Below are 24,297 nucleotides of genomic sequence, written 5' to 3'. Positions count from 1 at the left end.
GACTGTTTATCATTTTAAACTTGGAAAAGATTTGGGACCACACAGCCACTGTCACTGATTCCTTCTAAACCATTCATTGGGGAATTTGCGATTTCCTACTTGTTGTGTAATGAGCACCGATACGTTTTATCTATAATTTCTCTTCATTATTTCTCTTCGTGTGACAAGGATTAAAAGGGATAGTAGATAGCGACAGTAGATTGTCGACTTGATTAATGATGATGACTGCTAGCTAAGATTTTGAAAGTATGATGTTGACATGATCAGTCAACTAAAAGCTACAGTACATATAACATGATTTGACATCATTTTGTCTGCTGCCAATGACCTTGAGCCCTCTTAGATGTGCACTTCTAATGTAACTCTATGGCAGCACCCAAGGGGCTATAATTTTTTAGGGTCTCCCCTTAGACTTGGCGGTGACGTATTGTCCCCATGAGTGACAGAACACTGAGCCAATCATGGCGCAAGGCTCTGTATTTTCTGCTGGCTTGCCCCACCACCACAGAAAGCACTGAGCTAGGCTGAAACACCTGGATTTTGGAGCTGCCTTACTCAAGAAAACAAAAAAGAGACCATGTATGTATGTGGCTTTATTAACTGATATATATATATATATATATATGTTATATATGTTTAAATTGTTTGCAAATTGATATGTGACAGTATGAATGCCAAAATAACATGCAAAACAGACAAGGCCCCCAATATATATATATATTTGTGCTAAAAATGTGGGGCTCAGAACATGTGGCTCTGCCCCACCTGCCCTGAATGTTGTTGTTTTTTCTTCCTTTATTTAACTAGGCAAGTTAGTTAAAAACAAATTCTTATTTTCAATGACAGCCTAGGAACAGTGGGTTAACTGTCTGTTCAGGGGCAGAACGACAGATTTGTACCTTGTCATCTCAGGGATTTGAACTTGTAAAAAGTCCAATGCTCTAACCACTAGCCTACCCTGCCGCACCGATGACGGGTTGCCACTGGTGACGTGTGGTTATGGAACATCAAAAGGTTCCCGCTCGATCAAAAAACATTTGGGGCTGAAGCCCTCGAAGCCCAGCCCTAGTGATGCCACTGGACAATGGCCCATCAAGTCATTGGGAGCTGCTCCGTCATTTTGTCAACAAGGCAGCATGGTGATCATTCAGAAACATACATCTATTTTCCATAAAATACATTTTTGCATTTTCAAACTTGTTTTCATTGGGAAGGCAGATACAGCGTTTATCAAAAGCAATCACCTTTGCAAGAAAAACACATAATCCTACTCATTAATACACGTGCGTAAATTAGGCTACATCACTTTTGTTTTGAGTCGATATAGCCTTTGAATAATAGGCTCACGTCTGGGAGGCGGTGCGGTTCCAAATTTTATGCAGTCAACTTTCGTCTACACGGGCGCCGTTCCTCTTGGAATGTGCTGGTTCTGAGACAGAGGCGGAGTTGAGGACAAAGGTTTTATGGGAAAAACGGAGGACATCAACAACTTTTCAACGGGACTATAAACTATTAAAGCACTAGGTCTACATTAAGGTAAACATACTTTATTTGTTGAAGGTGGTTATGGCTTTACACTGCAATAGGATTTGGAGTTGCTCAGATGGTATTATATTAGTGAACTGGCTATTTCTTTGGTGGATATGAACATATTTTAAGGCGCTACTCTAAAGTAAATAGTTCAAGGATGACACGAATTATAAACGATGTATTATGCCAGTTAATTCAATTGATTTGCACATAGTGTAAAGTGCAGAGCGGGCGTTGTTTTTTTATACCAGCAGGAAATCACGAGTTGTCCTCAAGATGCCTGGGTTTGAGCTGTAGATCAGACGTTCCCCGCAAGTGTCGCTCAATATTCCGAAACATAGTTGCCAACACATTATATGGTTCTACAATAGTGAGTGGCAATTCCAGTCCTCGGTGGACTGAGTGGTGTCATTTCTCGTGTGGCCTCAAATTGATAGCCTGGTCCCAGATCTGTTTGTGTTATCATGTCAAAGCCTTGTCACTCCGGAGTGGTATACTACGAAGTAAGCTAGATCTACTCAGGATTTTATAATACTAGCCAGGTTCACTTAGTTTAACATTCCAGGTCAGGCTTCATCCATACTACGACGGTAGATATTGCTTTTCTACGGATTCACGGCCTGTTCACCCCACCCGGCTACCGCCTAGAAGGCGGAGACAGTACAGGTGCATCAAAGCTGGGATTTAGAGACAGACAAACAGCTTCTTATTTTTGATTGTGTGTATTGCTGTAGTGTTGGACCTCCACTGAACACAAATTACCGTAAAATATGGGTCCCATGTTTCATGAGCTGAAAAAAAAGAGCCCATCCAGGCATTTTCCATACGCACAAAAAACGTATTTCTCTTAAACTTTGTGCACACATTTGTTTATATCCCTGTTAAAGCATTACTCTTTGCCAACTTAATCCATCCACCTGACAGGTGTGGTATATCAAGAAGCTGATTAAACAGTATGATCATTACAAAGGTCAAATAAATCAAATTGTAATGGTCGCATACACATATTTAGTAGATTATATTACTGGTGTAGCGAAATCCTTGTGTTCCTGCACCACTTTAAAATGTGCAGTTTTCTCACACAACACAATGCAGCAGATGTATCAAGTTTTGAGGGAGCGTGCAATTGGCATGCTGCCTGCAGGAATTTGCACCAGAGCTGTTGCCAGAGAATTGAATGTTCATTTATCTACCATGTCGTTTTTAGAGAATTTGGCAGTACGTCTAACCGGCCTCACGTCTAACCGGCCTCACAACCACAAGCCGCGTGTGGGTTAGCGGTTTGCTGATGTCAATGTTGTGAACAGAGTGCCCCATGATGGCGGTGGGGTTATGGTATGGGCAGGCATAAGCTACGAACAACAATCACAATTGCATTTTATTGATGGCAATTTGAATTCACAAAGATGCCATGATGAGATCCTGAGGCCCATTGTCGTGCCATTAATCCGCCGCCATCACCTCATGGTTCAGCATGATAATGCACTGCCCCATGTTGTAAGGACCTGTACACAATCCCTAGAAGCTGAAAATGTCAAATTTCTTCCATAGCCTGCATACCAGAAATCACCCATTGAGCATGTTTGGTGTGCTCTGGATCGACGTGTGTTCCAGTTCCCAACAATATCCAGCAACTTCGCACAGCCATTGAAGAGGAGTGGGACAACATTCCACACAATCAACAGCCTGATCAACTCTATGCGAAGGAGAGCGCTGCACACCAGATACGGACTGCTTTTCTGACCCACACCCCTACCTTTTAAAAATAAGTATCTGCGACCAACCGATTCATATCTGTATTCCCAGGCATGTGAAATTGATAGATTTGGGCCTAAATCGACTGATTTCCTAATGAACATTTACTCGTTAAAATCTTTGAAATTGTTGCATGTTGCATTTTTATATATTTTTTATTCAGTATAGAAACACAAACTTTTCGCTGCACCTGGGTTATCTGCATACCTCTGTACGCGACCAATAAACTTTGATTTGAACCTGCTACGTTTATTCTCCTAACCTGCTATGTTTGTTTCTAACCTTCCACCTTAATGATCCTACTCTGCCTAACTGGCTTAGCTAAAATATTGTTAGGTTTCGACACACCCACTGGTATTGATGATCCCACTTGTTTCGCAATGTTCACTTTCAGACACACCCCAAGTAGGCCTATGCAGTTCCCCATACTTGCGTCCACCTGCCACAAGCACACTTTTTACTGTGCGTGCATGTTGCAAATGGCTAGCAGCATTTCCCAAACTCTGAGCACATTTTGGTTTTTGACCTAACACTACATAGCTGATTCAAATGATCAAATCTTGATGATTAGTTGATTTGAATCAGTTTTGTGGTGCTAGGGCAAAAACCGAACATACACCCATTGTGGTCACGAGGACCGAGTTTGGGAAACCCTGGAGCTAGTGGAATGCCGGAACATCAATAACCCATGGAACAAGTCCGTGCCACATTTTCATTTGTGTCAAAATGAAATACAAGTTATCTTGCAAATTCATCAGAAAGTAGGCTTTATTTTAATACTTATTGTTAATGCCATCTTGTTGTGTGATTATCAATGCACAAGCATCATTTTCCCACGGCTATCGCTCCTTCTTCTACATGTGGAACAGCTTGTTGCATTGTGGCCATAGACATACCATCCATAGAAGGGTTTTGGAATCTCAATTTTACTTTAAAACGAATGCGCTAGCAGTGGCTGCCAGTCTTAACTTAACTGCCATCAATGGATTATAGAGTATGTCTATGGTTGGTTGCAGCTGTGTTTGCCTTTGCTAGCAGTGGCTGCCAGTCTTAACTTAACTGCCATCAATGGATTATAGAGTATGTCTATGGTTGGTTGCAGCTGTGTTTGCCTTTCGCAAATTTCAAAGTACAATCTCGTGAAAAACCTACAGTTTGGAATGCAAATGCTGTCATTACTAAATGTGTAATGTGATAGGTATTAACCATTTGTGACCCACCACCTGTATTCGATCCTATGTAGCAACATTTGAAATTTAGTTTTTTACATTGGATAAAATTAGAGACTCTGAGCCAGAAAATGGTATGGTACACTGCAGTTGAGGAACAATTACAAAGTAAACCTGTAATCCTACTGTTGAGAAAATGGCCTGGTTCGAGTACAGGCTCTGTCGCAGCAGGCTGCGACTGGGAGACCCATGGGACGGCGCACAATTTGCCCAGCGTCGTCCAGGTTAGGGTAGGGTTGGGCTGGCAGGGATGTCCTTGTCCCATCGCGCTCTAGTGACTCCTGTCGCGGGCCGGGGGCAAGCATGCTGACACAGTCGCCAGGTGTACAGTGTTTCCTCCGACACATTGGTGTGGCTGGCTTCCGGGTTAAGCAGGCATTGTGTCAAGAAGCAGCGCGGCTTGGTTGGGTCGTGTTTCGGAGGACGGATGGCTCTCGACCTTCGCCTCTCCCGAGTTCGTACGGGAGTGGCAGAGATGAGACAAGACTGGGGAGAAAAAGGGGTCAAAGTAAAAAATCAAATCCAACTTGATCTAGTCCTTGGCCTATATCCTAATTTGACTTTGGTGCAGGTTATGTGGTTCTTCACATTACCGTCTCTGGAAAACACACACTATATCAAATCTAAGTTTGTCACATGCACAGGATACAGAAGGTGTAAACAGAACAGTGAAATGGTTACTTTCAGAGTGGAGTCTTTTATTTAGACATGTAGCTAACTAGCTAGCTAAACAATGAACAATAATCTCAACTCTAGTGCCGCGTTCAAAACAACTGGGAAAAATCTATTTGAACAGTCAACCAACTCAGGAAATCGGGCCACTTTCTAGAGCTCCTACCCAGATCATACACGTAACGTTAGCTAGCGAGCCAGCCGGCTAATGTTAGCTAACTAGATAACAGTACGCTTTAACTTGCAATGAAAACCTAGCTAGACTTTTACCCATATATATGGATGACCGCTTCTCCCTCTATCATGGATGACATGGTTGACCTTAGTTTGAAGATGTTGTACAGACAGTTGTTTTATACAACCGCTTTCTTTCTGTGTTCTCTTTTTGGACTCTCTCCGCATTTGTGTTATGTTACCAAATATAACATATACTGATTTGAGTGTCCCAAAAAAATAAAATAAAGCAGTACATCACATTACCCCACCGCTACATATCCACAGCACAAAATGTACAATACCACCATAAAACAATATTCATATTTACGTGTGTAGAGTGCATGTGTGATTATGTGTTTGTCGGTCTGTCTCTTCACAGTTCACGTTGTTCCGTAAGATGTAGTTTTCATCTGTTTAAAAAAAAAAACTGGTTTTACTGCTTGCATGAGTTACTTGATGTTGAATGGAGTTCCATGTAGTCATGGATAGTACTGTGTGTTTCCCGGAGTCTGTTCTGGACTTGTGGGCTGTGAAGAAACTCCTTGTGGGGTACATCACTGTGGCCGAGCTCGCTGCCATTTAGGACCTCTATATCAGGCAGTGTCAGTGGAAGGTTTGGAAAAGACTCCAGCCACCCAAGCCATAGACTGTTCACTCTGCTACTGTCTGGCAAACAGTACCGGAGCATCGGCTTTCGGAATAACAGGCTCCGAGACAGCTTCTACCCCCAAGCCATTAGACTGCTAAATAGTCAGGGTAACCAATAATTAACTATCTGTGTACAAGAACACTTCCTAATAAAATACTAAATAAAACATGAACCAGCACTTGCAATCCCAACTACGCTGACCAAAAATATGAACGCAACATGTAAAGTGTTGCTCCCATGTTTCTTGAGCTGAAATAAAATATCCCAGAAATGTTCCATATGCTCAAAACACTTATTTCTCTCAAATGGTGTTCACACATTTTTTTACATCCCTGTTGGTGAGAATTTATCCTTTGCCAAGATAATCTATCCACCTGACAGGTGTGGCATATCAAGAAGCTGATTAAACAGCATGATCATTACACAGGCCTGGCTTCCCAGTGGGTGGGCCTATGCCCTCCCAGGCCCAACCATGGCTGTGCCCCTGCCCAATCATGTGAAATCCATAGATTAGGGCCTAATGAATTTATTTGTTGCATTTTGCGTTTATATTTTTGTTCAGTATAGCTCTGACTCTACTGAAGTGTACTTTCTATGCCTGTGATATGGGGTTCCCCCCTCAGAACAGCCTCAATTCATCAGGGCAATGACTCTACAAGGTGTCTAAAGCGTTCCACAGGGATGCTGACCCATGTTGAATTAAATGATACCTACAGTTGTGTCAAGTTGGTTGGATGTCCTTGGTTGGTGGACCATTCTTGATACACATGGGAAACTTTTGAGCGTGAAAAACCCAGCAGCATTGCAGTTCTTGACACAAACCGATGCGCATCGCACCTACTACCATAAGCCGTTCAAAAGCACGTCAATCTTTTGTCTTGCCCATTCACCCTCAATGGCACACATACACAATCCATGTCTCAATTTTCTCAAGGCTTAAAAGTCCTTCTTTAACCTGTCTCCTGCCCTCCATCTACACTGATTTGAAGTGACATCCAGTAAGGGATCATAACTTTCACCTGGTCAGTCTGTCAAGGAAAGACAAGGTGTACTTAATGTGATGTACACTCGGTGTGTATACACACACACACACACTCACTACATTGACACTTTCACACAAACCCCACACACATTCAAATATACTACAAACGCATACCGACACAACACAAACATTTTACACAAATTTGCTGCTGCTACTCTGTTCTTTATTTTACTCATCTATCACGATGCCTAGTCACTTTACCCTGCCTTCATGTACAGTCGTGGCCAAAAGTTTTGAGAATGACACAAATATTAATTTCCACAAAGTTTGCTGCTTCAGTGTCTTTAGATATTTTTGTCAGATGTTACTATGGAATACTGAAGTATAATTACAATAATTTCATAAGTGTCAAAGGTTTTTATTGACAATTACATGAAGTTGATGCAGAGTCAATATTTGCAGTGTTGACTCTTATTTTTCAGCAATCTGCCCTGGCATGCTGTCAATTAACTTCTGGGCCACATCCTGACTGATGGCAGCCCATTCTTGCATAATCAATGCTTGGAGTTTGTCAGAATTTGTGGGGGTTTGTTTGTCCACCTGCCTCTTGAGGATTCTTGTGATTATTGTGATTAAGGTCTGGGGAGTTTCCTGGCCATGGACCCAAAATATCGATGTTTTGTTCTTCGAGCCACTTAGTTATCAATTTTGCCTTATGGCAAGGTGCTCCATCATGCTGGAAAAGGCATTGTTCATCACCAAACTGTTCCTGGATGGTTGGGAGAAGTTGCTCTTGGAGGATGTGTTGGTACCGTTCTTTATTCATGGCTGTGTTCTTAGGGAAAATTGTGAGTGAGCCCACTCCCATGGCTGAGAAGCAACCCCACACCTTGTCTTCTCCGGACAAGCTTTTTTCCGGATGCCCCAAACAATCGGAAAGGGGATTCATCAGAGAAAATTACTTTACCCCAGTCCTCAGCAGTCCAATCCCTGTACCTTTTGCAGAATATCAGTCTGTCCCTGATGTTTTTCCTGGAGAGAAGTGGCTTCTTTGCTGCCCTTCTTGACACCAGGCCATCCTCCAAAAGTCTTCGCCTCACTGTGCGTGCAGATGCACTCACGCCTGCCTGTTGCAATTCCTGAGCAAGCTCTGTACTGGTGGTGCCCCGTTCCCGCAGCTTAATCAACTTTAGCAGACGTCTTGGCGCTTGCTGGACTTTCTTGGGCGCCCTGAAGCCTTCTTCACAACAATTGAACCGCTCCCCTTGAAGTTCTTGATGAGCCAATAAATGGTTGATTTAGGTGCAATCTTACTGGCAGCAATGTCCTTGCCTGTGAAGCCCATTTTGTGCAGAGCAATGATGAAGGCACATGTTTCCTTGCCATGATTGACAGAGGAAGAACAATGATTCCTTTTGGAGCTTCCAGTCTGTTAATCAAACTCAATCAGCATGACCGAGTGATCTCCAGCCTTGTCCTCGTCAACACTCACAACTATGTTAATTTGAGAATCACTGACATGATGTCAGCTGGTCCTTTTGTGGCAGGGCTGAAATGCAGTGGAAATGTTTTTGGGGATTCAGTTCATTTGCATGGCAAAGAGGGACTTTGCAATTCATCTGATCACTCTTCATAACATTCTGGAGTATATGCAAATTGCTATCATACAAACTAAGGCAGTAGACTTTGAAAATTAATATTTGTGTCATTCTCAACTTTTGGCCACAACTGTACATACAATGGGGCAAAAAGTATTTAGTCAGCCACCAATTGTGCAAGTTCTCCCACTTAAAAAGATGAGAGGCCTGTAATTTTCATCATAGGTACACTTCAACTATGACAGACAAAATGAGAAAAAAATCCAGAAAATCACATTGTAGGTTTTTTAATGAATTTATTTGCAAATTATGGTGGAAAATAAGTATTTGATCACCTACAAACAAGCAAGATTTCTGGCTCTCACAGACCTGTAACTTCTTCTTTAAGAGGCCCCTCTGTCCTCCACTTGTTACCTGTATTAATGGCACCTGTTTGAACTTGTTATCAGTATAAAAGACACCTGTCCACAACCTTAAACAGTCACACTCCAAACTCCACTATGGCCAAGACTAAAGAGCTGTCAAAGGACACCAGAAACAAAATTGTAGACCTGCACCAAGCTGGGAAGACTGAATCTGCAATAGGTAAGCAGCTTGGTTTGAAGAAATCAACTGTGGGAGCAATTATTAGGAAATGGAAGACATACAAGACCACTGATAATCTCCCTCGATCTGGGGCTCCCATGGGGTCAAAAATAATCACAAGAACAGTGAGCAAAAATCCCAGAACCACACGGGGGGACCAAGTGAATGACATGCAGAGAGCTGGGACCAAAGTAAGAAAGCCTACCATCAGTAACACACTACGCCGCCAGGGACTCAAATCCTGCAGTGCCAGACGTGTCCCCCTGCTTAAGCCAGTACATGTCCAGGGCTGTCTGAAGTTTGATAGAGAGCATTTGGATGATCCAGAAGAAGATTGGAAGAATGTCATATGGTCAGATGAAACCAAAATATAACTTTTTGGTAAAAACTCAACTCGTCGTGTTTGGAGGACAAAGAATGCTGAGTTGCATCCAAAGAACACCATACCTACTGTGAAGCATGGGGGTGGGATCATCATGCTTTGGGGCTGTTTCTCTGCAAAGGGACCGGGACAACTGATCCGTGTAAAGGAAAGAATGAATGGGGGCCATGTACAGTGCCTTGCGAAAGTATTCGGCCCCCTTGAACTTTGCGACCTTTTGCCACATTGCAGGCTTCAAACATAAAGATATAAAACTGTATTTTTTTGTGAAGAATCAGCAACAAGTGGGACACAATCATGAGGTGGAACGACATTTATTGGATGTTCCAATTTTTTTTAACAAATCAAAAACTGAAAAATTGGGCGCGCAAAATTATTCAGCCCCCTTAAGTTAATACTTTGTAGCGCCACCTTTTGCTGCGATTACAGCTGTAAGTCGCTTGGGGTATGTCTATCAGTTTTGCACATCGAGAGACTGAATTTTTTTCCCATTCCTCCTTGCAAAACAGCTCGAGCTCAGTGAGGTTGGATGGAGAGCATTTGTGAACAGCAGTTTTCAGTTCTTTCCACAGATTCTCGATTGGATTCAGGTCTGGACTTTGACTTGGCCATTCTAACACCTGGATATGTTTATTTTTGAACCATTCCATTGTAGACTTTGCTTTATGTTTTGGATCATTGTCTTGTTGGAAGACAAATCTCCGTCCCAGTCTCAGGTCTTTTGCAGACTCCATCAGGTTTTCTTCCAGAATGGTCCTGTATTTGGCTCCATCCATCTTCCCATCAATTTTAACCATCTTCCCTGTCCCTGCTGAAGAAAAGCAGGCCCAAACCATGATGCTGCCACCACCATGTTTGACAGTGGGGATGGTGTGTTCAGCTGTGTTGCTTTTACGCCAAACATAACGTTTTGCATTGTTGCCAAAAAGTTCCATTTTGGTTTCATCTGACCAGAGCACCTTATTCCACATGTTTGGTGTGTCTCCCAGGTGGCTTGTGGCAAACTTTAAACAACACTTTTTATGGATATCTTTAAGAAATGGCTTTCTTCTTGCCACTCTTCCTTAAAGGCCAGATTTGTGCAATATACGACTGATTGTTGTCCTATGGACAGAGTCTCCCACCTCAGCTGTAGATCTCTGCAGTTCATCCAGAGTGATCATGGGCCTCTTGGCTGCATCTCTGATCAGTCTTCTCCTTGTATGAGCTGAAAGTTTAGAGGGACGGCCAGGTCTTGGTAGATTTGCAGTGGTCTGATACTCCTTCCATTTCAATATTATCGCTTGCACAGTGCTCCTTGGGATGTTTAAAGCTTGGGAAATCTTTTTGTATCCAAATCCGGCTTTAAACTTCTTCACAACAGTATCTCGGACCTGCCTGGTATGTTCCTTGTTCTTCATGATGCTCTCTGCGCTTTTAACGGACCTCTGAGACTATCACAGTGCAGGTGCATTTATACGGAGACTTGATTACACACAGGTGGATTGTATTTATCATCATTAGTCATTTAGGTCAACATTGGATCATTCAGAGATCCTCACTGAACTTCTGGAGAGAGTTTGCTGCACTGAAAGTAAAGGGGCTGAATAATTTTGCACGCCCAATTTTTCAGTTTTTGATTTGTTAAAAAAGTTTGAAATATCCAATAAATGTCGTTCCACTTCATGATTGTGTCCCACTTGTTGTTGATTCTTCACAAAAAAATACAGTTTTATATCTTTATGTTTGAAGCCTGAAATGTGGCAAAAGGTCGCAAAGTTCAAGGGGGCCGAATACTTTCGCAAGGCACTGTATCGTGAGATTTTGAGTGAAAACCTCCTTCCATCAGCAAGGGCATTGAAGATGAAACGTGGCTGGGTCTTTCAGCATGACAATGATCCCAAACACACCGCCCGGGCAACGAAGGAGTGGCTTCGTAAGTAGCATTTCAAGGTCCTGGAGTGGCCTAGCCAGTCTCCAGATCTCAACCCTATAAAAAATCTTTGGAAGGAGTTGAACGTCCGTGTTGCCCAGCAACAGCCCCAAAACATCACTGCTCTAGAGGAGATCTGCATGGAGGAATGGGCCAAAATACCAGCAACAGTGTGTGAAAACCTTGCAAAGATTTACAGAAAACGTTTGACGTTTCATTGCCAACAAAGGGTATATAACATTGAGTATTGAGATAAACTTTTGTTATTTACTAAATACTTTTTTGCCCCACTGTATCTACCTGCCTTCATGTACATAGCTACCTAAAATAACTCGTACCTCTGCACCTTGATCTGGTACTGTTACTCCCTGTATATAGCTCCATTTTTGTGTATTTTATTCCTCTTGTGTTACAATTTGTTATAATTTTTAAACTGCATCGTTGGGAAAGGCTCGTAAGCAAGCATTTCACGGTAAAGACTACACCAGTTGTACTTGGCCAATATGACAAATACAATTTGATTTGATTTGTAGTATAGGGCTCTGGCATGACAAGGAGTTGACATGACACAAACAGATCTTGGAAAATAAAGGAGAGCCACACACACTAGGAGCTCAAATGCAGAAATGTTTATGTCCAACATTTCGACAGACAAGCTGTCTTCATCAGGGTACAATGGCAAACATTGCGGGGTGACTCATTTATATAGTGTCAAAAGACACAAATACAGGTGTCTGTAATCATGGCCGGGTGTGGCCTGATATCATTGGTTAATTCTCATATTTTAAAATGGCATACAAAAAACATGAATGGATAGCGTACAATCATAAATACAATTTGGCTACATAAGCCTACAAACATTTACAATGAATAGCAAAATGACAACAATCACGAGAATGGCTTCAGATCAAAGTCTATGTTGAGACTGAAGGGAGCAAAGGTCTTTAAATTAAAGATCCAGGCAGCCTCTCGTTTTAGCAATAAATTGTCGAGGTCACCCCCTCTCCTAGATCTTGGACCAGGCTATAGAATTGTTGACATATGCTTATTATTAGCCTACTATTTTACACTTGTTACATTGTTAAAACCATTTGTTGACCATTATCACTAAACGTATTAAAGCTTTTTGACAAAATAAATAAAACAAGTATTTATTGTAATGATAAAATCTATTGGTCTAGATTTTCTTAGGAAATTCAACATAGGTTGGCCACACAGTTCACTTGCATCTTGAGTCAAATGGTTTGGTTTGTTGACATCTTGCATGCTTTTGTAATGTTTAAAAGTAGAAGTATACTCGTATTGTACAGTACAATGAATTACTGTTAGAGCAGTCAGTCATAAATTGCAATAGGCTGTCTATTCTTTGTGTATATGAAAATTTGAGGGTTACAATATGTATCCCAACGCTTAATCAACATGCTGGGGATGATATGAACCTTGTTAATGCTAGTAAATTGGTTAAACTAACAATGTCAATGTTAGGAAATGAAAACCTTAGATAAACACTAGGGCTATTGAGTTATTGTACTTCAGACAAACTTGTGACATTTGATAGCTTTGGCATTTAACATTCAGTTAACGTATAACTAGGAAAACCACAGTCTATTTGTGGTGGGCCACCCCACCCCCCTGCAGCACCATGTCCAAGTACCTGAGGCATTTCACCACGGTGGGTGATGACCACACAGCCCATTGGCACAACGAGGGGCTGCATGAGGCTAGAGAGGAGACAGGACCAGCCACAGGACAGCTGCCCCACTTACAAGTCACCTTCAGAGACTCCCTGAAGAGACTCTACAGCTCAGACAGATTCCAGGTATGGAATATGAGTGGAGTAGGCAATGCTCATACTATCTATCCAACACAGTCAATGTTACCTTTGCTCAAATCAAATGTCAACTGTGGATGGGGAATGTGTGTTTCTCAGTCTAGGCTGCAAATGTGACAGTAAATTCACTCCCCTTCTCTTGTTGTACATTGTCAGAAGGTTGGTCTTTACTGATGTTGGGTGTTTCACTGTGGTTTGGATCGCTATGGTGTTGGTCTTTGATGTTGAGTGTTTGCCTTTTGGTTTAGATAGCTGTGGTATGCCTGGTCATCCTGGATGCATTCTTTGTGCTGGGCGAGCTACTGATCGACCTGTCAATCATCAAGTTGGAGCATGGGCACGTTGCCCCTCAGGTGAGATATGTCCACCGAGTGGCGTAGTGGTCTAAGGCAGTGCATCTCGGTGCTAGAGGCGTCACTAAATACCGTGGTTCGATTCCGGGCTGTATGACAACGGTCCGGGATTGGGAGTCCCATAGGGCAGCGCACAATCGGCCCAGCGTCATCCAGGTTAGGGGAGAGTTTGCCCGGGGTAGGCTGTCGTAAAATAAGAATATGTTCTTAACTGACTTGCCTAGTTAAATTTAGGGAATAGGTTGCTATTTGGCACACGGATCAAGAAATGCGTGACCCAAACCTTCTTACAACTCCTCCTCTGTCCTTTCCCTTGTCGTGGAAATTTCCTCTATTTACCAAATCATGGGAGCAAACCACACACACAAATCAGAGTTAGTTATCAAAGTCCATCTTTAATTATATGAGCTCTATCACAACCCTGTGACTCTCAGATTGATTCAGTGTCTCCCAGTGAATCCTCTGAGAGCCCCCTTACAATGCAACTGAGTTCCTTTAATAGCAAAGACACACATAGTCAGACAGCATAGACATAACTCATCGTTCAGCTTTGTCTCCTTTCCCAAACCCAGAACCATAAACCAATCCTCCATATCAACAGGCATATATCAAATTGTCATTTAGATACAACCCACTCTAAATACAAACTCCTGGACAAACTCACGGAGAGGAGGGTGAGGCTATAGTTTAAGATAGAAACAACACTGCAACCCTTCTTTCCCCACTAGAAAAGGTAGGGAGTAAAAGATATGTTTACACATGATGACACTTTGACCTCTCCCCTCTCAGCGGCCATGCAACTTAGTCTTGACATAGAACAGATACTGCAACCCTGCCCACAGTATTATACAAAAATACCATTCTGATGAGAATTAACTTACACACATTTGATAAATATAAAACATCTTACATATGTTACCAACAAATTCTGAATCTTCCCTAACACCCTCTTCACCAGGTCTTCCACTACCTGAGTCTGGCTCTTCTCACCTTCTTCATGGTGGAGCTGGCTGGAAAGCTCTTTGCCTACAGGCTGGAGTTTTTCCATCACAAGTTTGAGATGTTTGATGGGCTGGTGGTGATTGTGTCCTTCATCCTGGACATTGTGTATATCGCCAGTGAAGATGCCTTTGACGGCATGGGCCTCCTGATCCTCCTCAGGCTCTGGAGGGTGGCCAGGATCGTCAACGGTGAGAGATCCCCCACTGGTCGTGTTCATTAGGAACTCCCTGGACATGTCCAATAACAAACACAAATTTTAAGGTTTCCATTGTGAAACATGTTAAAGCTTGCCCTAATGAACACAACCTTTTATGTCACATACGGTAGCTAGCTAGGTCACCAATGTCACAGAATGGGTTTGTGTCCAACATGACATGTTTTCTTCCACCACCCAGGAATCCTGATGTCTGTGAAGTCACGGGCCGATCGCGAAGTTCAAAAGCTGAAGGAGAGCAACGATCACCTGGTCCAGCAAGTTAACGACCTACAAGAGCACAATGGCAAGATGGTGAGTTGGGCAGCCCCTGGGAACCCAAAACACCACCTGCCCGAGACCTGTTAAGGCGTTTAGATTCTACATCTTATGAAGAGCATCAGTCAACAAACCTGGTTTTAACCCACCCTTCAATCTCTTTCCCCCTTTTTTAGGAAAAAGAGAACAGTAAACTACGAGCTATCCTCCGACAGCATAAAATTGAGTTCTGATGCAGGAAGAGGAACATGATGCCATTTTTCATTATCCACTTATAGTGTCATTGGAATTGTTCAATAAACAAGGCTATATTCTAAATAGTGTTCACCATCCATACAACATTTCAGTAAGTAATTCCACAATGACAGGAGCTTACACTGAGTTACTAGCCTGGTCCTAGAGCCGTTTGTACTCTTGCCAACTCAATTGTTGTCATTGTCAAGCCAAACCTTTGGCATGACAATGAGTGAAAATAAGTTGGTATGATAACACACTGGCACTCAGGCTAGATACAATTGAGGTCGAAAGTTTACATACACCTTAGCCAAATACATTTAAACTCAGTTTTTCACAATTCCTGACATTTCATCCAAGTAAAAATTCACTGTCTTAGGTTAGTTAGGTTCACCACTTTATTTTAAGAATGTGAAATGTCAGAATAATAGTAGAGAGAATGATTTATTTAAGCTTTTATTTCTTTCATCACATTCCGAGTGGGTCAGAAGTTTACATGCACTCAATTAGTATTTGGTAGCATTGCCTTTAAATTGTTTAACTTGGGTCAAACATTTCGGTTAACCTTCCACAAGCTTCCCAAAATAAGTTGGGTGAATTTTGGCCCATTCCTCCTGAGAGAGCTGGTGTAACTGAGTCAGGTTTGTAGGCCTCCTTGCTCGACACATACTTTTTCAGTTCTGCCCACAAATATTCTATAAGATTGAGGTCTGGGCTTTGTGATGGCCACTCTAATACCTTGACTATGTTGTCCTTAAGCCATTTTGCAACTATGTTTGGGGTCATTGTCCATTTAGAAGACCCATTTGCGACCAAGCTTTAACTTCCTGACTGATGTCTTGAGATGTTGCTTCAATATATCCACATAACTTTCTTTCCTCATGATGCCATCTATTTTGTGAAGTGCACCAGACCATCCTGCAGCAAAGCACACCCACAACATGATGCTGTCACCCCCATGCTTCACGGTTGGGATGGTGTTCTTTGGCTTGCAAGCCTCCCCCTCTTTCCTCCAAACATAACAATGGTCATTATGGCCAAACAGTTCTATTTTTGTTTCATCAGACCAGAGTACATTTCTCCAAAAAGTACAAGCTTTGTCCCCATGTGCATTTGCATACCGTAGTCTGGCATTTTTATGGTGGTTTTGGAGCAGTGGCTGCTTCCTTGCTGAGCAGCCTCTCAGGTTATGTCGATATAGGACTCATTTTACTGTGGATATAGATACTTTTGTACCTGTTTCCTCCAGCATCTTCACAAGGTCCTTTGCTGTTCTGGGATTGATTTGCACTTTTCGCACCAAAGTATGTTCATCTCTAGGAGACAGAACGCGTCTCCTTCCTGAGCGGTATGACGGCTGTGTGGTCCCATGGTGTTTATACTTGCATACTATTGTTTGTACAGATGAACGTGGTACCTTCAGGCGTTTGGAAATTGCTCACAAGGATGAACCAGACTTGTGGAGGTCTTGGCTAATTTCTTTTGATTTTCCCCTGATGTCAAGCAAAGAGGCAATGAGTTTGAATGTAGGCCTTGAAATACATCCACAGGTACACCTCCAATTGACTCAAATGATGTCAATTAGCCTATCAAAAGCTTCTATAGCCATGACATGTTATGGAATTTTCCAAGCTGTTTAAAGGCACAGTCAACTTAGCGTATGTAAACTTCTGACCCACTGGAATTGTGATACAGTGAATTATAAGTTAAATAATCTGTAAACAGTTGTTGGAAAAATTACTTGTGTCATGCACAAAGTAGATGTCCTAACTGACTTGCCAAAACTATAGTTCGTTAACAAGAAATATGTGGACTGGTTGAAAAACAAGTTTAATTACTCCAACCTAAGTGTATGTAAACTTCCGACTTCAACTGTAGATTCCACATCATGAGCCAATGTTAGGTCAACCTTCCAAACATGATCTGCATATTCAAGCTGATTTTAATTGATTTGTAGGATTCATATCATATGCCAGTATCCTGCTTTGCAATACAAATACAAATTTGATATTTGTATCAAAATGTATGGATTTGTATGTGCTATGCCTGTATTCAAATAAGCAATGAATTGCCATCTAATTTGTTGTAAATAAGACCCTGTAATGAATGTAGCATCTGGCTGTTTTTCTGAATACCACTGTTGCCTGCTATGTAAAGACAATACAAGTATGAATCACTGAAAATGACATTTTATTAGAAAAAAAGTTTAACTATGTACAAATGAATAAAAACAAAGGTATTTGCTAACAGTATTTATGTAAATATTCAGACCCTTTACTCAGTACTTTGTTTAATCACCTCTGGCAGGGATTACAGCCTCGAGTCTTCTTGGGTATGACGCTGCAAGCTTGGCACATCTGTATTTGGGGAGTTTCTCCCATTCCTCTTGGGGAGTGTCGCTGCACAGCTATTTTTAGGTCTCTAGATGTTTGTTCAGGTTTAAGTTTGGGCTCTGGCTGGGCCACTCAAGGACATTCAGAGACTTGTCCCGAAGCCACTCCTGCGTTGTCTTGGGCTGTGTGCTTAGAGTCATTGTCCTGTTGGAAGGTGAACCGTCTCCCCAGTCTGAGGTCCTGAGTGCTCTGGAGCAGGTTTTCATCAAGGATCTCTGTACTTTGCTCCGTTCATCTTTCCCTCGATCCGGTCTAGTCTCCCAGTCCCTGCCACTGAAAAACAACCCAACAGCATGATGCTGCCACCACCATGCTGCACCATAGGGATGGTGCCAGGCTTTCTTCAGACGTGATGCTTGGTATTCATGCCAAAGAGTTCAATCTTGGTTTATCAGACCAGAAAATCTTGTTTCTCATGGTCTGAGAGTCCTTTAGGTGCCTTTTAGCAAACTCCAAGCAGGCTGTCATGTGCCTTTTACTGAGGATTGGCTTCCGTCTGGCCACTCTACCAGAAAGGCATGATTGGTGAAGTGATGCAGAGATGGCTGACCTAGAAGAGTCTCCCATTTCCACAGAGGAACTCGGGAACCATTGGGTTCTTGGTCACCTCCCAAGGCCTTTCTCCATCGATTGCTCAGTTTGGCTGGGCGGTCAGCTCTAGGAAGGGTCTTGGTGCTTCCAAACTTCTCCATCATTCTTAAATGGAAGGTCACTGTTCTTGGGGACCTTCAATGCTGCAGACATTCTTTGGTACCCTTACCCAGATCTGTGCCTCAACACAATCCTGTCTTGGAGCTTTACGGACAATTCCTTCGACCTCATGGCTTGCTTTTCGCTCTGACATGCACTGTCAACTGTGGTACCTTTTATATAGACAGGTGAGTGCCTTTCCAAATCATTTCCAATCAATTGAATTTACCACAGGTGGACTCCAAGTTGTAGAAAAAATCAAGGATTATCAATGGAAACAGGATGCACCTGAGCTAAATTTCGAGTCTCATAGCAAATAGTCTAAATAATTATGTAAATCAGGTATTTCTGTTTTTTTATTTTTAACATCTTTTAAAAACCTGTTTTCACTTAATCATTATTGGGTATTGTGTGTAGATTTGAGGATTACATTTATTTTTATTTTTTAATAAGGCTGTAACCTTGAGAAGGGGTCTGAATACTTTCCGAATACACCGTACCTGCCCTCTCTTCCGTCTTGGTCGTTTACACAAAAGGGAAGAAGTCGTAAGGCAGCTTGGCGTTGATAGTGGGCCAGGCCTTATAGCCCGGCCGGGTGGCTGCAGACAGGTAAGAAGGTCATGGAGCTGGTGACTGACATGACATGGCTGCCTCCAGAGAGCAACGCCTGAGGAAAAGGAAAAATGTCAATAAAACATATGTAGGGTGTTACATAAAGGTGTCATGACACTGACCAGAGGTCTGGAAGATGGACTCTATTGTGCCATCACTTGGCAATATGTTTAAGAGGGAATCTATCAAGGCTTTAACAGTAGCTTACAATCTCTATGGAATATATTGTTCCATGACAGGGTAAATAATGACTTTGGACTACATTTACATTACGGTCATTTAGCAGACACTTTTCCATAGCGACCTACAATCAGTAAGTCAGACACTTAGCGTGCACTTATGTGTGCTGTGGTTGCTTTTAAGCGCTAGTAAAAAGTGTTAAACAAATACAAGCTGATAAAGTTAGATTGATGTGTTTGCTAAGGGTTGTTTTTAAGCACTTAGTGACAAATGTTTCTATAAAGAGCACTATACAAACAATGTGGTACAATCAATATTACATTGGGCATGTCAAATCCAAGCATCAAAACTCATGGATGCAACTGTTTATGTAAAATGGTTGTGTGTTGGTTGTCCTGAAAAGAAAATGGTAAAACACTTGATTGTGAGGCTAAATACAAGGTCAGATAAATAGATTGTTGCTGGGTTCTAGGGACTGATAGGGTTCATCTATTACGTTATGTTATCATTGGTGTATGTTTAATGTAATGGTCGTTGTCTCCAGTATCTCATTGAAAACAAGCTTTTTTCAAGTTACCATTATGCTTTATAAACAAAGAAAGTACAGCTTAACCACTGTATATGGGATAACAGCAACATCTACAGTGCCTCCAGAAAGTATTCACATCCATTTCATTTTGCAACATTTTGCAGTGTTACAGAATTTAAAATGGATTAAATTTCGATTTTTTTGGGGTCACTGGCCTACACACAATACCCCATAATGTCAAAGTGAAATTATACAGTTGAAGTCAGAAGTTTACGTACACCTTAGCCAAATACATTTAAACTCAGTATTTCACAATTCCTGACATTTAATCAGAGTAAATATTCCCTGTCTTAGGTCAGTTAGGACCACCACTTTATTTTAAGAATGTGAAATGTCAGATATGTCAATAGTAGAGAGAATGAGAGAATTATTTATTTCATCACATTCCCAGTGGGTCAGAAGTTTACATATACACTCAATTAGTATTTGGTAGTATTATCCAAAGCGTTTGACACAGTTGATCATGAAATATTACTTTCTACATTGTATTATTACGTTTTCATGATTATACATATAATTGGTTATATAGTTTATTTATGCAAACGGCTGTGCATCTACCAGGGCCAAGATATCCTGTGTCGTGCTAATATATATATAAGACCTTGGTGCTGTGTCTTCTACTGTACTTCCCATTCTATTTGGTGATGTTACCAATTTGATTTTATCACACAATAATATTTATTCACTAATTAATGACGCCAACTCAGGCATGGACACATTTTGTGAATGATTCCAGATAAACAAAATGATCTTTAAAATGTTAAAAATCCAACTTCATTGTATTCACTAGTAAGAATAAGAAATATTGTAAAAAAATAAATAATTAAAGTTTAAAAGAGCCAGAATCTGAATTGGTGGAAATGAAATGGAACAAGTCACATCCACTAGATTCCTCAGAGTTGTAATTAATGAAAAGTTATCTGGGAAAGATATTACATTTGTCTGCAGCAAAGTGATGAAATTTGTTGGTATCATCAGAAAGATTAGTGGTTTGGTTCATTAGGCTTGCTTCCTAACTCTATATGATTGCTTAATTTACTCATATCTCATTTACATTAAATATTGTCTGAGCCAGAACACATGCCTCCAACCTACACAAATTATTAATCATACAAAATACATTTGCAAGACTAGCCACCTCTAATTACCTGGCTCCATCTGCACCTTTGTTTAAGAATCTCAATATCTTGTCTATTTATGACATTAATGTACACCAACTGTGCACTTGCATCTACAAATACTCATACCTCCCAGACAGTTTACCTAAACCCTTCAATGGATTCTTCCAGGTTCATTCTGAAATCTTATCAGAAACCAGCAACATGTTGGGTCATTAGCTTTCTATTCCCTTACAACCAGTTAAACAAATATAATTTGGAAATGTACCAACAAAAAAAAGCTCAGCGAAAGAAGCAGAGATAACAGAGAAATGTTTAACTAAAGTGAAGCATTCATTCTATAATTTATGACATTCTGGTGAACGAGAGTTTATTTAGTCTTTTAGGGCAATGTACTCCAATGACAGAGAAGTTGTATGTATCTAATTATACACAAGTGTCACGAATCCCGCCGAAGATGGTGCCTCTTCCTGTTCGGGTGGCACTCGGCAGTCGTCGTCGTCACCGGCCTACTAGCTGCCACCGATCCCCTTTTCTGTTTCATTTAGTGTTGTCTGATTAGTTGGACCTGTTTCTTGTTTAGGTTTTAGTTTTGGGCTATTTAAACCCGGTAGGCCCGCCGCCTTTTGTGCGGGCTTGTTTTTCTGTTATTGGTGTGTGTGATTTTAGTGGATTTTATTTCCCGAACCGTTTCGTCCTGTTTGTTTTGGACTGGGTCTTTTAACACCCTTGTTTGTAGCATTGACCGATACTCTGTTGCTTTGGGAATAAATATCTAACTACCCTGCTCTCTGCGCCTGACTCCTCCACCCACTACTTCTAGAAGTCCTGAAAACAAGTTGACTAAAAAAGTCTGAAATTATAAGCAGAAACATGTCTTAATTAGGCACAAAAAAAAAGAATCAGGCACCCCCTGTAAAAAAATATTTCTGCCATATCTGACTGTATAGCCTACAGCGCGGGTTAGGGTTGGGTGCAGCCCTCAGATTTTCACTTTATCATATAATTGGGCAGTTACGGATGGGTTATTAGCAATTTCGGTAGGGTGAACAAACAGTTGACCAGCTCACTACTAGTGACCACATAACCAAACTGTAAATACCGTAGCCTCCGTAGCCAATGTGAGTAAGACCTTTAAAACAGGTTAACAATCACAAGGCTGCAGGGCCACACGGATTACCAGGAAGTGTACTCAACTGGGAAGTGTCTTCACTGACATTTTCAACCTCTCCCTGTCTGAGTCTGTAATACCAACATGTTTCAAGCAGACTACCATAGTCCCTGTCCCCAAGAATACTATTGTAACCTGCCTAAATGACTACTGACCTGTAGCACACGTCTGTAGCCATGAAATGCTTTGAAAGGCTGGTCATGGCTCACATCAACACCATTATCTCTATTGCACTCCACACTGCCCTTTCACACCTGGACAAAAATAACACCTATGTGAGAATGCTATTCATTGACTACAGCTCAGCGTTCAACATCATAGTGCCCTCAAAGCTCATTGCTAAGCTAAGGACTCTGGGACTAAACACCTCCCTCTGCAACTGGATTCCAGACTTCCTGATGGGCCGACCCCAGGTGGTAAGGGTAGGTAACAACACATCCGCCACGCTGATCCTCAACATGGGGGCCCCTCAGGGGTGCATGCTTAGTCCCCTCCTGTACTCCCTGTTCACTCATGACTGCACGGCCAGGCACGACTCCAACACCATCATCAAGTCTGCTGGTGTTCAACAGTGGTAGGCCTGATCACCCGCAACAATGAGACAGCCTATAGGGAGGAGGACAGAGACCTGACCATGTGGTGCAAGGACAACAACCTCTCCCTCAATGTGATCAAGACAAATGAGATGACTGTAGACTACAGGAAAAGGAGGACCGAGCATGCCCCCATTCTCATCGAATGGGCTGTAGTGGAGCAGGTTGAGAGCTTCAAGTTCCTTGGCATCTGTTACGAATCCCTTTTGGCCCGACAGTCTAGGGGGGGATGGTAACGAGACCCGTAACATGACTCATGCAAATTATAATAGTGAAAAAGTAAGAGTGAGAACGAAATAACCACAGACAACTAAATTACCGTCAAACCCTCAGGGTTTATTGGAAAACACACGGTAATGGGGGGAGCAGGAAAAGGGGCCTTTTCTGGACCCAAGGAAAGAAATAATAAGTATCCAAAAAGACCCCTAAGCTAGACTAGCTTACTTCACCAACAGCTAACTAACATAAATAAAAATACAGTGGGTGGTCCGCCCAGTTCTAACTAGTGTTTTTATACAAAGTATTCCTACGGGTAATGTATGCCGATGGGCGACTTATCTTGGTACCCCCTTTTCCCACCGTCAAACAAACACCATAACAAAACCAATACTCACAGGTGGGGACAAAGTGACATGTAGTTGCAAAAACCAAACAAGAGATCTACAGACCGATGGCATTGACAAAGAGATTGAGCTCTCGAGCAAACAACAGACAGGATTTTTAAACCAAGGGAAAGGGAATGTGATAGGGTATTGGAAACAGGAGGAGGTGTGTCTTCTCATTAACGACTGATTGATGACTGATTGGGGAATGATGCTTGCCACCTATGAGGAGGAGAGAAAAGAAATACACACACACACAGGATACCTGTATCCGTAACAGCATCCACATCCCCAACAAACTAACATGGTCCAAGCACACCAAGACAGTCGTGAAGAGGGTACGACAAAACCTATTCCCCCCCAGGAGAGTGAAACGATTTGGCATGGGTCCTCGAGAGCATCCTGATGGGTTGCATCACTGCCTGGTATGGCAACTGCTCGGCCTCTGACTGCAAGGCTTTACAGAAGGTAGTGCGTACAGCCCAGTACATCACCGGGGCCAAGCTTCCTGCCATCCAGGACCTCTATACCAGGCGGTGTCAGAGGAAGGCCCTAAAAATTGTGAAAGACTCCAGCCACCCTAGTCATAGACTGTTCTCTCTCCTACCGCATGGCAAGCGGTACTGGAGTTCCAAGTCTAGGTCCAAGAGGCTTCTAAAATGTTTACTAAAGGGCCACAGGGGACTGGTAGGCTAGACAGAGGTTGATACTTGGTTTTCTGTGTTCTTGACAAATTAGACATTGGGCACAGATTTGTGCGCTGATTGTAGTAGATTTGGGTGTGTACCATTCTTTTCTACAAGAACTTTCCATTCCCCCCTTTGGACACATGCGACACACACATGCATCCGAGGTAAACCAACAAACTGGGGGGAGCCACTAGGCGACCGCTCTGGTGCCTCCATAACCCATCATCATGTAGTTTACAATTATACCCAGTCCGTTAC

At 42.0% G+C, this 24,297-nt stretch overlaps 1 protein-coding gene across 2 annotated transcripts; it reads left to right on the top strand.

The window, feature by feature from the left end:
• Positions 1-1,089: 1,089 nt before the first annotated feature.
• LOC110494137 (voltage-gated hydrogen channel 1) lies at positions 1,090-15,787 on the top strand. 2 transcript variants are annotated; one of them, XM_021568907.2, is made up of 6 exons: positions 1,090-1,536; positions 13,104-13,329; positions 13,590-13,694; positions 14,653-14,884; positions 15,092-15,204; positions 15,345-15,787. In XM_021568907.2, the coding sequence occupies exons 2-6, from the start codon at positions 13,153-13,155 to the stop codon at positions 15,399-15,401; spliced, it is 684 nt and encodes a 227-aa protein (XP_021424582.2). In that variant the 5' UTR covers positions 1,090-1,536; positions 13,104-13,152; the 3' UTR covers positions 15,402-15,787. The 2 variants fall into 2 exon arrangements, with proteins under 2 accessions (XP_021424582.2, XP_021424583.2); XM_021568908.2 differs by having other exon boundaries at positions 1,117-1,536; positions 13,089-13,329.
• The last annotated feature ends 8,510 nt before the right edge of the window (positions 15,788-24,297 follow it).

The sequence above is a fragment of the Oncorhynchus mykiss genome, chromosome 17 (genome assembly GCF_013265735.2).
Source record: "Oncorhynchus mykiss isolate Arlee chromosome 17, USDA_OmykA_1.1, whole genome shotgun sequence".
Lineage (NCBI taxonomy): Eukaryota > Metazoa > Chordata > Actinopteri > Salmoniformes > Salmonidae > Oncorhynchus > Oncorhynchus mykiss.
The sequence above is the reverse complement of the archived record's forward strand: the minus strand, read 5'-3'. Positions and strand labels throughout refer to the sequence as shown.